Source organism: Pyxicephalus adspersus, chromosome 4, assembly GCF_032062135.1.
Source record: "Pyxicephalus adspersus chromosome 4, UCB_Pads_2.0, whole genome shotgun sequence".
NCBI classification, from domain to species: domain Eukaryota; kingdom Metazoa; phylum Chordata; class Amphibia; order Anura; family Pyxicephalidae; genus Pyxicephalus; species Pyxicephalus adspersus.
Genome location: NC_092861.1, coordinates 19,362,372 through 19,378,389, shown reverse-complemented (window position 1 = coordinate 19,378,389; position 16,018 = coordinate 19,362,372). Strand labels below are relative to the sequence as shown.

Sequence of the window (16,018 nt, the reverse complement as noted above, 5' to 3'; positions counted from 1 at the left end):
TCAGTTATGCTTTAAGACTTGGAGCAATAGATTAGAGGAATGCAGGAAAAGTATAAGTGGGTGTTTTTTTTTCTTACTAAATAAATAAATCTGTTATTTTACTGCAAATGGACAGAGTGAGAGTATCTTTAAAGTTTAAGTCCACCCCAGTCAAAAGGAATAAATGTTTTGGTTTATTTTGCCCGAAAGCAAAGAACCCCAATCTTTCTCTGTAAGTTTCCAGAGCACATTTAGGAAAATGGCGAATGCTAAAAGTTCAGTCAAAACATTCTGAGACCTAAAATTCATTTCTAGAATCAAACATCACTATTATTGCATCTATGCCGTGTAGTCTCCATTAGCCATTACAGGTTTTGCCCTCTGCTACTGCTTTTGCATTATCTAAAATGATCCTGGATCTTTTTTACTGCAAGATAACATTCAGCTTGATCTAAATTAGGTTTTTTTTGTGTAGAAGGTTATCCCTCCAAATGGTTTACAGTACAGGGTCAGTAGACTCCAAACTATTCAGTACCGATCTAGGAATCTGAAAAAAATTCTTATGATAGGTCACAACATTTTGCTTGATTACAATAATTCTAAAATAGTTAGGGCTAAACCTGAAGTGAAAATTGCCTATTGGGTTAAAAGAATGTCCAATAAAAATGAAGGGTAAATGAACCTGTTTCCATCCCGTGAAAACACAGATAACATCATTGGCACTGTTAATTTTTTATTCTTGTCGATACTTTGGTAACACAACATTGCAGAATAAAAAAGTAAAAGGCATTGTACTGCTTGCTACCTTTTACACAGGTGCGCATGAGATAAATATCGCCCGTGTTGAGCTAACAAGAAGTTTAATTAATTAATCCTTAAGACCCACTTGAAAACATTTAATTATGTTATCTAAATCAAGAGCGATAAAGGATTTTCCTTTGCTTGGTGTCTTAGATTTTATACTTACTTCAGCAATAAAAGGATTGACAATTAGAGACTCATAAAAAGGATGGCAGCCCTGATTAACTCCTGCTGTGCTTGATCCTTTGGCATCCTTTGGTGCACCGCTGTGCTCCTGAGCCTGATGGAATAAAGAGAGCAAGCTGTTATCACAACATTGTAGTATCGTGTGGTACAGATAACGTACAGTATATAAGGGTGGTATCAAAGGGAAGTATCTAACATTGTAAAGTTTTAAATAGGCATAAACTGCAGTAATTATTAGAAAAACAAGAAATGGATGGGTGCAATACAACACAAGCAGTAGAAAGGTGTGCCAGCTATATGAGAATTCATAAGCATAAATCAGTGATACATAATCTTGAAGGACTTCAGTGCTGCTTTTGTGGACTTTTAGGATGAATTGCTCATCAGCACCTGCAGCTACACAGGTCAGTGAGGGCTTGTTTTGCAGCTTGTTTACTGTTTGTTACTAAAATGTAATACTTGAAAGCCTATAGCCAATAATTGACATAGGCATATTCTTAATTAGATGATCATTTAGCTCAATACAGATTTTACTGAAAAGTCACATTCTTTATTGATACTATATGAGCCAAAGCACTACGTGTTCACACGAGCAAACGAAAGTGGATTAAAAAAAATATTTAATGGTAGCAAGCATTAATGGTTTTCCTCATCTGCAGAAGCAAGCTGGTGTACACTCAGGCGCACATAAAAATCTAGATTGTGAGTTTCCTAACTATCTTTAACGGTTACACACAATTATTTTGTAAGCAAAAAGCAGCAAAGCATCTGGTGTAGTAACAGGCAGGAACAGGCTCACTAACAGCTACAATCTGAACTTATGCATGATGGAAATGATTGAAGGGTGCTACACAAACACAAAGGGTTTTAAGGAAAACAGTGGCAGAATTACATCTCAGGAATGTACTTATTTATATCCCATATTTATTAAGCACCAAAATAATAAAGTGTATATAAACTATAAACATGAACTTTCTGATCTGTTAAATTTACAATGTCAGAAATCTAGTAAGGTCAACTTCCTGTGCTTTCTGCCTCACCAGTTACTATTGCTTTTTATTGAGACCAGAGACAACAAAATAGCCCCTAAATGTTATTGAGAAAAGAAGAATGGGAGTTCTGTGATACTATAACAATTCCTTTTCAAGAGTGAAAATGTTGCAACAAATACACAGCACAGTAAGTGCTTAAAGAAGTCTTGTCACCCTACCACAATAAATGTATTACATGTAAGAACCCCAGATAAAAAAAAGGACTAGTAACGTGCCATAACATGTTTAGTTAATGGGTTTAAATATTTTTTAAGCAGTGCTAGTAGAGACTAAATATTTAAAAAAACAACCTAGGGAGACTTTATTCCACGATATGAAACCTAAAGCCATCCATGTTCTGATGCAGTATAAGGTATATTATTTCGTGAGCAGGATATTGTAACGTGACAGGAAAAAGGCTCATTTTACTAAGATATTATAAACTTAATTATCACGTCCCAAAACAACTTCTATTTAATACAAATATAGCCAATAGAATCCACATTTAGTCAAAGGTTTTATGAGAATTTGGGCAAACATAAGTAAAATTAGACCTAAGCATAAATTATCTGCTATATATGCCCATGCACACAAGACATTGGTACATGTGCATGGAGTGTGTGTGTATGTGTGTGTGTATGTATATATATATATATATATATATATATATATAGAAGTCGGCTTAACCGATCTTTGTTACATTAACGCATGGCAACGTAATGCAATGTGTGGTGCTATTCATTTTAAATGGCACCCCAATGCAACTTAACAAGCACAATTATTTCCCTATGAAACCTAAATCAAGAAGTTAACCCCAGCCAAGTAGCACGCTACTCATTTGTTGTAAGTGGAGGGAGGTAGTGGATAACTGTACTTTACTTTAAACTAAACTTTAAAAAGTGTAAATTTCATGGATGTACCACAGAAACTTTAGGAATATTCTGTCATCCTTACTATTGTATGCTGCAGAGCAATTCAGAGTTCTGTCTGCATTTTAGGCTGCAAAATGATCGCTGGAATGATCCTGAAGTGCCAAATGTGTGTCAGCTAAAAGAATAGTATGCCTGTCAGCTGAATTTTAATGTGTATTCAAAGCTGATGGGCTGATCTGCAATAAATATTCACATATATACTGCTTTATTAGAAAGGGGTAAGTGCTTTTGAAGTAATAGGAGTTTAAGGATACTCTATTATAGTATGCTTACGCTTCCCATAACTATTTACCGCCTTGAATTTCTCCACATGCTGTATTGTTACAACATAGAAAATAAAGTTGATCTGATTTAGATTTTATCTTACTGATCCACGCAAAAATAGTTTGTAATTGGAAAGGCAACCAAAAGTCAGGGACTAAGTAAGGATGGCCCTAGTACAAAGTTGGCAACAGTAAGCGCATGTTCACATCTACCTCAGGATTGAGAGATCATGTGCAATTTCACCAGCTGACAATTTGCAAGCCGCTCTAACACTTGCACAGTAGCTTCGGTTTGTAAAAAAACAGTTCCTGCACATTTAATAGTTGGCAGCAACTATTACCACTCTCTGCAGCCCCTATTCATTCCCTATGGAGCTGTCGCAGGGAGACGCTACCATGTAGACGCTATCACGGTCTCCTGGCGTGAGGAAGCGGAAAACTCACTGTAAGTGTGAACTAAGACTAAGGGATTACAACATTACTGTACATTGTCTGGTAAATTGCAACCTTCTGCAACAAAGCATTTTACTGTAAATGGGCTGTCAGCTTACAACAATGGAAAAATAATTTTTTGCATTTTTTTTTTCCTACAAGGTTGTGTTGTGCTGTGCTGTAGCACTGGGTGCATTGGCATCTACTGTGGTCGTGTGTTGTGGTTTTCAAGCAAAATAAATGTCATCACAATGCAATACAAAGCGATTGGCCCTTACTGACAAAAAAATTAAAATGTTCGGACAAATGTCACAGGAGAAACATAGAAGAGGAAGAAGGTTCCCCCTGCATGAATTCTTCAATCCTGCAAAACAAATCAAATGTGTAAAAACTGCAGTTTTGCAAATACCTACAGGATATTAGTGAAAACTATAGTGTATTTTAATTGTATTCATCAATGACAACTTACTCAAAGATGGAAACAATCTATGTTTATTTCCTGCAGTTTATAAACAACGATCTCTGTATTTATCTTCAAATCCCATAACTAGGTCTTGTGTGTAAGCTGGACTGTATACATTAAGAGTATATTGTAATACACTAGAATTTAGCTGCTCAGTTTTACACAACTCAAAATGCTTACATTCAGCGGACGCAGGTATGTTAGTGACTTTTTCCACCACTGTCCATCACTGACCGCATGCAACACAGCTTTAGTAGTTAGGGTTGTATTAGTGATAACTTTCATTGTTGTGGCTGTTGTCCGATGCAGCAAATCCACAGATGGGGTAGATGCAAACTTCAAGTCGGCCTGTAAATGTAACATGACATGGTTCATCGTTATTTATGGGCATGCATGGCACACATATTAATGCAAACACGACTGCCAGTGAACATACAAAAACCCTACAATTATTGAAAAAAAAAAAAAAACATGTAAAATTGTTCTGATGACTTCTGATGATGAAAAAGTTTTTGAATTCATTTAAAGTATATATACAGTCATTTTGGATATAGAAGAGGAGGGTAAAATCCCTGCCATTCTCTTTTGGCAGCGTCATATTGGGAATTTCATTTCATGTCTTGTTTTGTAGACAGCAGGTGAGGGGCAATCTTTCCAATGTGAGGAACATCCTCTCCTATACAGCTCTCTAGTATCCTGGTTGGAAGATTTCCTTTTAAATCCTGTTCTGGCTGCAACTCAAAGTTTTGAATTTATATAAAAATTTATGTTACCTACCTTTTGTCTGTATCTTGAATTACTTCCTGGTCTTTTGTTTGAAATAGAAAATCAACTAATATGCAATGCATGAATAAAATTCAGGGCCTGGCCCTTCACCATGACATATATAGAGAGCACGGTAAGCACTCTTCTAGTTTCTACAAAATTTTCTTATCTGTTTGCGACACTTTGAAAATAAGGACGGACATCACCAGTTACCTTTTCTTTTTCATGTTTGTACCACTCCTTTTTTATTTTACACAGAAACAATCACCAATTTACAATGTAACGGTCTCATGGTGCCATAAAATCAGGATTCAGCAACAATATCTCTATAAACAAGAAAACAATAATGGGCAAATACTTTATGGAGCAGAAACATCTATGAGTGTTGTAGAGGAACACATTGGATGTGGTGAACCATAGCGTTTGCTTTGACTGTAAAAATGGTGAAAGTAGAAGGAAGATGAATGTGAGCGAGAAGATGAAAAAAACAAGACTTGTAAAAGGAAGAGGGGGGGAAAATAAGATAGAGAAGGGACAGGAGGGAATGACAAAAAGCAAGAAGACAAGGAGAAGGAATGCAATACTGATATAAAAGATAAGGTGCATTCCATGAGAAAAGTTGGTTGTAGTTTTACTGAAAATGATATTAAAAGCTTTGGCTATAACTATTGCTAGGTACAATTTGTGATCATTTTGGGTGAAAATCCAGCAAAAGTATAGCTGTCCCCAAACATCTTTTAATGATTTGCTGCAACAGATCCCAACAGTTAAACTACATACACACGTTCAATAGTTCTCGCCCGATAATCGCTCAGGGCCGAAATCGGACGAGAATCTGGCATGTGTACAGCGCCCGTCGCCCATTGTCCTAACGACCCCCCTGGCGGATCCACAAACGATGGACGGTGAACAATCCTAATGCAAGCTAAGGGGGAGAGCACGCAGCAGGGTGCCACTTCGTTGTTTTCCTCCTCCCCTCTGCATAGAGCAGTATGGTGATGTGTACAGTGGTCGTTCATGTGTCGTGCAGTCCTAAGTCGTTGGAAAGGATCGTAAAAGATTGCACGTGTGTATGCAGCTTTAATGTTTTCTAACTGCCCATGGAACATACAGGATGTTTTGTCTGTACAATGCTTGTTTGTTCCTACTTCTACAAGCAGGATATTACACAGATGGGTCCAGCTTCAATACAAGATCACCAAATGTTCTTAGGAATTCTCTTTGGAGAATTCAAACTGTTTTAAATTTGGGTTTGTTTTCATTTAATTGTGACAAAAACTGACAAAGCATATGAAAAATGAAAATTAAAAAGTTCATTAATGCTATTGGAACAGGCCATGGGCAAAAAAGATCAAAGGACCTACAGCTGATTGAGAGTCCTATGAAAAGGACATATACTGGAGCATTATTTTTGAAAGACTCTATTGATTTGTTCTGTAATTACAAAGTCACTTAATGTAGTGTATAAAGGACAGATAATTAATCTGATACACTGGTGGATCAACAGAGTTAAGCATTTTCTAATAAAAGACAATGGCAGAGGGTTGTAATGATAGTATATATCTGGGGAATAAAAACGTAGATTCAAATAAAAAAAAATATAAACTAAGCTTTAAATTAAAGATCCAGTCGTAAAAGTTGTGTTCAATAATGGCCAAGCTTTGTGAACATTTTGTGGTTTTGATTTCTTTTTTTAAAGGTATTTCTGGTTCTGGAGATGCAAAAGGAAATGAAAGAAAATTTGGAGTTGAAGGAATTTAGGATTTGGATTCTCCCTCATTTTCTGACGCAATGACAATGATCTCCAAGACAAATGGACATGGTGAATGTCCCCAGTTGGGTGCAATAAGAACTTAACAAAGGCTTAACTTCTGCCCTATCTTTACAAAAAAAGGCACAAATGAATGCAGATCCTTAATAGATCATTAAAATGTATTTTTTTTGTTTCATGAAAATAGTGTATTTGACTTTGTTTTGACATTGGCATCTTTAAGCCCCTGTGAAGCAAAGCTTGGACTGGCAGAAGGTTAAGCAATCCAGGGCACCAATCCTTTGTCTGTTAGTACAAGAAGAACACCAATGGAGGCAGTGACGGAGAGATGAGCTTATCGGTACTCTGCTTTTGCCGTCACTGTACATTTATGAGGTGGGGTGGTACAAGACCTGTAGGTGTAATATTCCCATATTTCACACATATAGTTAGATGCTTTCCTGGAGTAGGGGCTGTAGGGTACTGTCAGGTCTAATTGCATTGTGCATAATAGACGTTTGGTCACCAAGTGGTCTATATATAAAGCAATAAAGCTGAAATTCACTCTCAGGTGGAGAATTTGCAAAGTCCATGTGTTATAATTGGCAATGGTTGATTCTCTACCATAGAGAGTTTGTTGAATTTCACATCCACTGCTTTGGAAACAGACCCCTAAATCACAAAGAACTTGAGCATTATTAGTCCTTTAGAAACTTTTAAGCAAAAAATGACCTTGAATAAAAATACATTCCTATTTTTCATATAAATGATATTTTAAGTACACAGTGCTTCATCCCTTTGCAGCCGGTGTGGGTAAGCAGTGACTATGGTACCCAGCGGTGCACTAAAAGGCTGTAATTTGTGTGGTTAAAGGATCAGAAAACACAAAGGACGCTGAAGGGGAAACAAGTATAGAACAATGAGATAAACATTTACAATGAAAAAGCCTGCAATAAGGCATAAAGAACCACACAGAGAAATGTCAACCAGGATAAAGATTTCAGATCTTGTATTATCTCCAGCAGTGACCCTTGTATATTGAGCTTGCCTTAAAATAACATCAATTGGCACAAGTTAAATAATAGCATCCTATCAAATGCCCTTTTATGAAATCCCAGTGGAAGTATGGAAAAGGTATCATTTTACACCATTAATGACCTAACTGCTCCTAAACTGTAATGACTGAGCGAATCCACTCTATTCAGTAAATGTGTCAACTGCAAAAGTCTCCAAAAAATACCAATACTTGAGTGTAAATACCTCAAGGTGTCAGTATTTTTTTACTCCTCAAACTATTTAACCTCAGTCTCAAATACACAGAGGTAATGAGGTCCCAAAACGTCTTTGAATAAAAAGCTTTTCTATAGGCAGACCTTATGAATTACATTGGCCTAGGATTCAAGACCCCCCCCCCCCCCCCCCCCCCCCACACACACAAGAAAATGGCGGCATTTATGCGTCCCCCCCCCCCCCCCTTCCAGTAGCTCAAGCTTGAATGTATACACACATACACATTATGAGGTTTTAATTAAAAACAGTATGTAAAACAATATATTTTCATTTTTAAGGTATAATTACTCCAACTGTACAATGAATAAATAGCAAGAAACATAGGATTTTTAAAGGCATTCCATTCATTACATTACCCATATATATCCTTGTGATTTTCATGTCCATATACATTGAGTTTATTGTCCTATTTATATTACTTTTAGTCCAATGTTAGTCCTAAACTGCCTAACCATTGTACCTAATTTCTTTCTTCACTTATTTCCATCCATGTAATTATTCTATTTTCTACTCCATTCCTTAGGAACATATTATGGACATTTTCCTTATTTGCTACCAATCACTGGTTGCTGCTGATGGCCTATCTGTCCAGCCGTCCAGGACTCACGTACTGTACCCAAGTAAGTTTGCTTTATAAACTAACAAAAGTTCATTAGTTTACATGTGTATCTCCATTATATTGAGTTTGTGACTACATTGTATAAATGATAGTGGCGTTTTGCTATATATTCTTTTTATTCTTTATATTTAGTCCCCCCAAGAGCTATCAAATTCCAGAGGAAGCAGACTGGACGGAATTGTATTCATATTACTGTATGACTTTGTAAATTCAGATTTACTTTTACCCCTGCTCATCATTAGGATGATTAGGTTCTAAAGATATGGTGTCATATATGGCTTTTGGCAATGAAACATACGCATTTGTATGCTTTAAAATTATACAAAATATAAAATATGTATAAGCAATCTCTTTCATGTCTTTTAAGTCCCATGTTTCTTACACCAAGGTCACCCTTGGACTTCCCTCATAGGTACTCAACTGGTGGAGGTAGTGGCATCAATGCAAAGACCGAAAACTAAACGTATGTCAGTTTCTGACTAACAGGATGCCCTCTAATAAGTCCCCCAAAACAAATGAGAGACAGGCAGATACTGAGGCTCAGTCTGTTAACAGTTATAAAGGCTTGTGCACCACTATTTAGTAAGTTTGGCTAACAAAAAATGTGGACCTAGAACTAAAGTTTTTATCCTACCCCAAATTCTTCAAAGTCTCCAAAAACCAGTCCATTCCATTAGGATCTGAGAAAACAAAAAGGTTGCTTTGTCCACTACAAACCCTAGAGCCTTCATCATGAGTAGGTGACCAAACTAGGTGACAAATGTATGCCCTGACCAAAATTCAGCCATTCAGTCAAAAGTTTATGATTCAGTTCTCGAAAGCAACTAATACTTCTGTTTTCGATAATGGCATTAGACTGATCAGAACTTATAATCAATGCACTCACAATGCAATAATGTGCTTTCATATGTTTTTTAAAGTACCATTCTTCAAACTCTGCATGCAAAAATAATCCATAATGTGCAGCAAATTTTTTTGCAGTTTTGCAGATCACTGATATTATAACAATGGTTTTTATTTATATCCAGGATCCATTTTTAACAAACACTTTCTTTAGCTCTTCCCAGAGATATGACTTGCATTTTTCTATGACCTTAGGGAGAAGCTCACACTAAGATCTCTGGTGATTACACTGTGATTTAAGCAAAAGACAGTACTGTTTTTTTTTATCAGCTTTTGGTCATGTTGTGTATAGCTTAGAAGTATATTTCAGATCAATGTTCTGCATGAGGAAATCTTCAGTAAGCACTGATGTGCTGATGAGATGATAAGTAAAAATAAAGTTATACCCTTTCTATTCCATTACAGGTAGTCCCCGATTTAAGGACATCCAACATAAGGACGACTCCTAGATACGAACATAGCTTCCCTGCTCACTCTTGTGCAGGACAGAGGCTTGATGGGGGGGGAGGACAGTTTGCATGACTTGCAGAAGAAATCTTTTGCTAAACACAGCTGAGGTTGTGGATGAGTTCTTTCTGCAGCCTCTTGTAACTCTTTAATGACCAAGACAAACTCTGCAGTTGTTATTTTTGCACATCAAAGCTCAGCTTGCTCCAGAAGTTAATGAACTAATGTCTAGGAGGCTAGGCTCCATAAAGTGTTTTTTGTTTTGCTTTGTTTGTGATTAGCTCACAGTGAGGATTATATGTGGAGACAAACATCTGTCCTAATTGCATTTATTAAAATACTGTACCTGTTCTGACTTGCATACAAACTCAACCTACAAACAAACCTACAGTCCCTATCTTGTATGTAACTCGGGGACTACCTGTATTCTAATTATCCTTTACCTTACCACCACCAAAGCAGCTCTGTTCTATTACATTTTCTCTGACATTCTTCACAGAATGAATCAAGCACTCTTTGAGCATCCTTTCATTTGTTCCACTTATCACTTTCTTTCTTTTTCCAAAGACCTAAAACTTAGAATTATCTCCCAAATAATAATCCTTTTTTTTTTTTTTTTTTTTAGAAATCTACTACCTGTGTTCTGGTGTTCATTTTATTTAGCATTTTCAGATATCACTTTTTCTTTTGCCTCTAAGGCCAACATTCCAGAGTTGTATTTTTACTGTTTCGATAACAATAACTTGCACTAAGTATCTAGCTCATAATTTAAAAACGTAGCCAGCTCAGGACCCGCAAGGCAAATGCAGTTTACATTGCACTTATCCTCTTGTATAGTTATGTATCTTTTATCCTAAAGGTAGTGATTAACTTTGTATGAGTTTCTTGGTGATCTAATGCACAGAAGAAGCTTCATTTTGCAAAACAACAATAGAATGACATGCTCCTTGGGAAAGCATTTTCATTTTGGACATATCTAAATTCAACAACTAACTTTTTGAATACTGTTAGTGTATATTTCTAAATGTAGAGAGGAAGGTTTAATTCATAGCTGGATCTTTTTTGCTGTCTGTGTTTCCGAAAAGGAAGACCTATAGTAAGCTTACCTTTTGGTTCCCCTTTTTCAGAGGTCCATTCTTTATATATTTTTCAGAACAATTCACCAGCCAGCTTCTGATACAACATTGGGCAGCATGATGGCTCAGAGGTTAGCACTCTGGCTTTTGCAGCACTAAGTTTCGGGTTTGGATCTTGGCCAGGACACTATCTGCATGGAGTTTGTATGTTCTGCCTGTGTTTGCGTGGGTTTCCTCCAGGTACTCTGGTTTCCACCCACATTCCAAAAACATTCTTTTAGGTTAATTGGCTTCCCTTCCCCCCAAATCGACCTTAGACTGTTGTAATGACAAATGACAATGGTAAGGACATTGGATTGAGAGCTCCGTTGGAGGACAGCTAGTGACATGACTATGGACTTTATGAAGTGCTGAGTAGAATGTTGGCACTATATTAATACTGTGTAATAATAATAATAATATTAGTTAGTGTGTCACCAGACTCACAGCCTAGAAGTTTCCCTGTGACCACCTGTAATAATGAGCTGTGCAATCCAAATTTTTGGTAAGAGATACATAGTTACCTGAAGACAAGATGAACTAAAGGCCACCAACCAAGAGACTGTTACCTATCATGACGCCCTTAATTTTATGTAAGACTTCAAAAAGAACATTACTTTTTTACTGATGTCTGACCTTGCTGGAGAGAGTTAGGCTTACTTTCTGTCCCTATGACAATCTCTGGAGAGCAGCACAAAAACGATGAGAGCAATCATCATGGAGGTAACAAAAACCTGACACACATTTTATCACTTTTTTTTGTGTTCAAACTAAAAGGCTTTAAACAGAGAATATTACTAAATAACGTACAAAGCCTTAATTAGTTAGAAATAAGGCACAAGCTAGAATTTATATTTTATATTTACCTATTTGCACTATTATAAATTATGAAAGGTATAGGCCAAGGCTGTCCATTTTTTAGTAAGCGTTGGTTTACAGTGTCATAAAATGACTGTGAAAAACCTTAGCCTGCATGCGGCCACCAAGGACTGGAATGGGGGAAGCCTTGGTAGGCTCTGGAGTTGACATTCCAATCCCTTAGCTTCAATAACTAATAAATGAGGAAGGAATCTGGAACCACTAAACTTGATGGAAACTTAGTTTTCAATGGCTGCATTAAAGTTGTTGTAGGAATAAAGAAAGGACAAGGATGATGATTATAGAACAGCCACTCTTTATAGGCAGTCTCCATATTCCTATATTGACAGTTTTATATCAACTCTTATGTAATCAAATTCTATAGCATTATTTAAGCATTAATTATAGCATAGCATTATTATAGCATTAACATTTTAAAACAAACTTCAAGGTAAATTAAAAAAAAAATATTTAATATTTTATTCTGAAAGGTACACTTTACTTCTTTTACCCAATCATAAACATGGCAAGATATGTACTTAGATTACCTTGCTGTAGTTAACTTTTGATCAAAATAGCTGCATCCATTTTACAAAGCAATCAGGCGGTTATTTTAAGAGACAGACTTCTCGGTTTATTATTGTACTGAGATGGCTGTGATTTTACTGGCTTCCCCAATTATCTTTAAACTGTGCTTGACTTTAAGTAACAAATCTATATTAGTCAGTGTGGCCGAACAGCTGGAAACTCGGGAGATCTTCAGCGGTAGAAGGCAGAAACACAAATAGGATGTAACACAGGCAATTTCATAGATTCTGGCCCAAACTGACCTCAGTAAACTAGCAAGCCTATAGACTTTCATTACAGCTACTCTGGAAAATAGGAAGATAATTGCTTTAGGTTTTAGAGGAATTCCAGTCAAATTAAGTACACATATTTTCAAGCAGTTAATTTGTAATGATTGCAGTCCTTTATCTTTCTTTTTCTAGACATCCTCGCAACACAAGGGGTCCCTAAAAAGCAATGGCTGCATTACCTGATCCTACAATCCACTTCATATGCTTTCCCCATCAACCCTGGGTGTGTATTACTGAGACACCTTCTCCGTTAGAGTTTACACAAGATTCTGGATCTATTAACCTTTTTGTTGCCCTCTCTCAATATAGCATCCAATGCTGCGCTTTCAGCTGTTGCGAGAGCAGAATTACAGGTAATAGGCATCTTTCGAATTGAATGAAGAAGTGAATTCTCACAGAATAATGCTGTTTTGTAGAGAAGTGTAACAGGATCACCAGGTTTTAATTAAAAATAAACCTTCTTTTCCCAATAAGTGGCTTTTTGTCTTCTCTTTCTGTGCTGTGCACATTTGTAAGAGAGCACATTCACAGTACCTGGTAATTATATAGTGTCGACATATTATGCAGCGCTTTACAAAGTCCATTGTCATGTAACTAGATGTGCTCCAAAGGTGCTCGCAATCGAATATCCCTACCATAGTCATATGTCATTAACACAATCTAAGGCAAATTTGGGGGGAAGGTAAATTTCGTAACTGCATGTTTTGGAATGCGGGGAGGAACCCCATGCAAGCACGGGGGACAACAAGCAAACTTTATGATTTTTTTTTATCGCTGCGTTTGAACAGTGTGAAGAATAACCATAATACATAATGTTTTGCTTTAAACAACATATTTTCTGCAGAAAGAAACTGAAACAAATAACTGTTTTTACTATGTTATGTAATTCTGGTTCCCGACACATTTGGGTGTCATTGGACAGAAATACCAGCTCTGGGTATCATTTCCATAAGCAGGTTTCTGTGACAACAAATTACCTTCCCTGCCTCTTAGATTGGAAGCTCTTCTGGGCAGGGTCCTCTCCTCCTCTTGTCTATGTCTGTCATTTGCAACCTCTAATATTTAAAGTCCAGCATTGCGTAATATGTTGGCACTATAAAAATACTGTTTAATAATAATAATCAGCATTTATGGTTCTGGCCTGGATTTCTCCTTTACTGAGGTTTTGCATATTGGATAAATATTTGACATTATTGAGCAATTAATACACTTTCATTAGTAGGATCAAGCAGTGTAACCAAATTAAGATCTGAATTCTGCAGACATATATATGTTATAAAATGAGCAGCAAATTACCTGACAGGTGTCCTTGGCAGCCAGCACAGCAGGTCCGGTGTGTTGTGAATTGTCCAGCTCGTCTGCATCACTGGGCCGAATCTGGTAATTTACTCTTTGATAGAGAATCTGGAAAAACAGCAGGTTGCAGAAATTATTTACAAACCTACCACTAAGAAAATGGACACTTCTATCTCTGTGTACTGTTCTGTTTTTTTTATAGGAATTACTTTGGAACAAAGTAACCTGAATATTCTACATTTCATGCTCTTGTATTTATTTCTAAATATAGGGTTATGTCAGTCAATGTAGTAAACACAGTTTGTGGCCCAAAACCTGATATAGTAAAACAGTGTAGTAAAAAGTCAAACGAACGTAAACTTTGTAAAAAGAATGCATATAAAGCTAGCATAACCACCTAAGATCAGGCATTAATCTACAACTGGGAAGGACAGGGATCTGTCATGGGTGTCATGATGTCAATCTGTAGGACTGAGCTATCAGTTTGATAGTTTAGGTCCTGTTCTGCCTAAATTCCTTAAGTATAGCTACATGTAGCTTCTTTTCACAATCTTTTTTATTAATTCTTTATATGTAAACATTGAATTAGAAATATGATTCTAGAGAAGGATGTAAATCACCAAATGTGCAGGTAAACCTAGTGTTTTTTTTACCCTAAAACTTGTATTTTGTATTTTTTTTAACACATTCATTTTTCATTCTGTATATGAATGTTTTATATGTGTTTTAAATTTGTAGTGATGAAATAATGATCGGGGGGGGGGGATTTTGGAATTCTAGTCTTGGGTGCCAGGGGACTTTGACCCAGAACTGTTTCACACCTGGGCAGCTTTTACTAGCAGAGGCAGCCTACATAACATCACTGGCTTGGGGCTCTGACCAGCTCCCTTTGCATCCCACAGAACATTGCAGACATCTTTCTACTGGCAGGTGTGACATTGCTGCCACCTGCCTACAGCTTCTTCCCACCCGGCTGAAAAACAAATCTGCGTTGGACACTGCATGAGTTTAAGCTTAACTAGTTGCCTGTGGTAAGAAGAGGTTGGCACAAAAGAGCTGTGAATTTATTCTGGCTCTAGTTAGTCCAGAAGGACATACTAAAACCTACATTTACAGATCAAGCAAAGGATACCATAATGAATGCTTCTAAGTTGGCCTACAACTGTCCATTCTGCCATTGCAACTTGAATGATTTAAACATTTCACATGGGGCCAGATACCTCCACATATACAAAGCTTGGTATTCAAAGTTTTTTTTTTCCTATAGATATTTGATGTTGCAGTCCTGCCATACAATATATCCGCCAGAGAATGAAGGTGGCCGTTTAAAATGTCTGAAAAAGCTAAAAAGGGTCAGTCTATCTATACAGTTTTGAGTGGATGCAAGAGCTCTGATCCCTGTAATTAATTTCCTTTGTGTCATCAGTGTTATCTGCAGAATGAACTAAAGATCCCAGTCAAACGTTATGCAATCAATATGACAAGATCCCATAAATTTTAATCTCTTCATTTGGTTTACATTATGCAAAATGCAAGTGCAACTCTGTGACCTTACCTTTGAAATCCTTTCATGATATAAGCCAGCATGTGAACTAAGCCATTAGGCTCAATGACTTTAAATAAAAGACATTTTGTATTTTTCACAATGCAAACTTTAGGAGTAATTTACTTACCTGCGTTTGTAAGCCACTGCTAGATGCTAATAATGTCTGTATGGCACATGGAGGACAATGAGTCAAAGCAAATGCCATTAGTTCTTGCCGTGTTCCCAGGTCATCATAATTCTCACACTGTCCCAGTTTACTGCATACTTCCCAGCTGTTACTGTATCCTAAGCAAGAGAATGGTAAGGGCGATCATACAATGAACCTTATAACCAATATTTTTTTACTCTTTATACAGAAACAAACTTTTGACACTCATTTGGGGACATTAAACCAACCTGAGAAGCAGGTAAATGATTTGAAGCCCTTAACTTTCCAGTAACAATTTAGTGAACATAGCAAAGAATAGCACTACCAAAACATTTAT

The 16,018-nt window shown here is 36.7% G+C and overlaps 1 protein-coding gene across 1 annotated transcript in view; it reads right to left on the bottom strand.

Moving 5' to 3' along the window:
- The window catches only part of NBAS (NBAS subunit of NRZ tethering complex), a 412,001-nt gene that overhangs the window by 189,683 nt on the left and 206,300 nt on the right, over positions 1-16,018 (bottom strand). Inside the window, exons 34-37 of the mRNA XM_072407518.1 lie at positions 15,661-15,818; positions 13,988-14,095; positions 4,268-4,435; positions 947-1,060 (exon numbers count right to left, since the gene is read on the bottom strand). Of these exons, the coding sequence (XP_072263619.1) occupies positions 947-1,060; positions 4,268-4,435; positions 13,988-14,095; positions 15,661-15,818 (548 nt within the window). The remainder of the gene's footprint in view (positions 1-946; positions 1,061-4,267; positions 4,436-13,987; positions 14,096-15,660; positions 15,819-16,018) is intronic.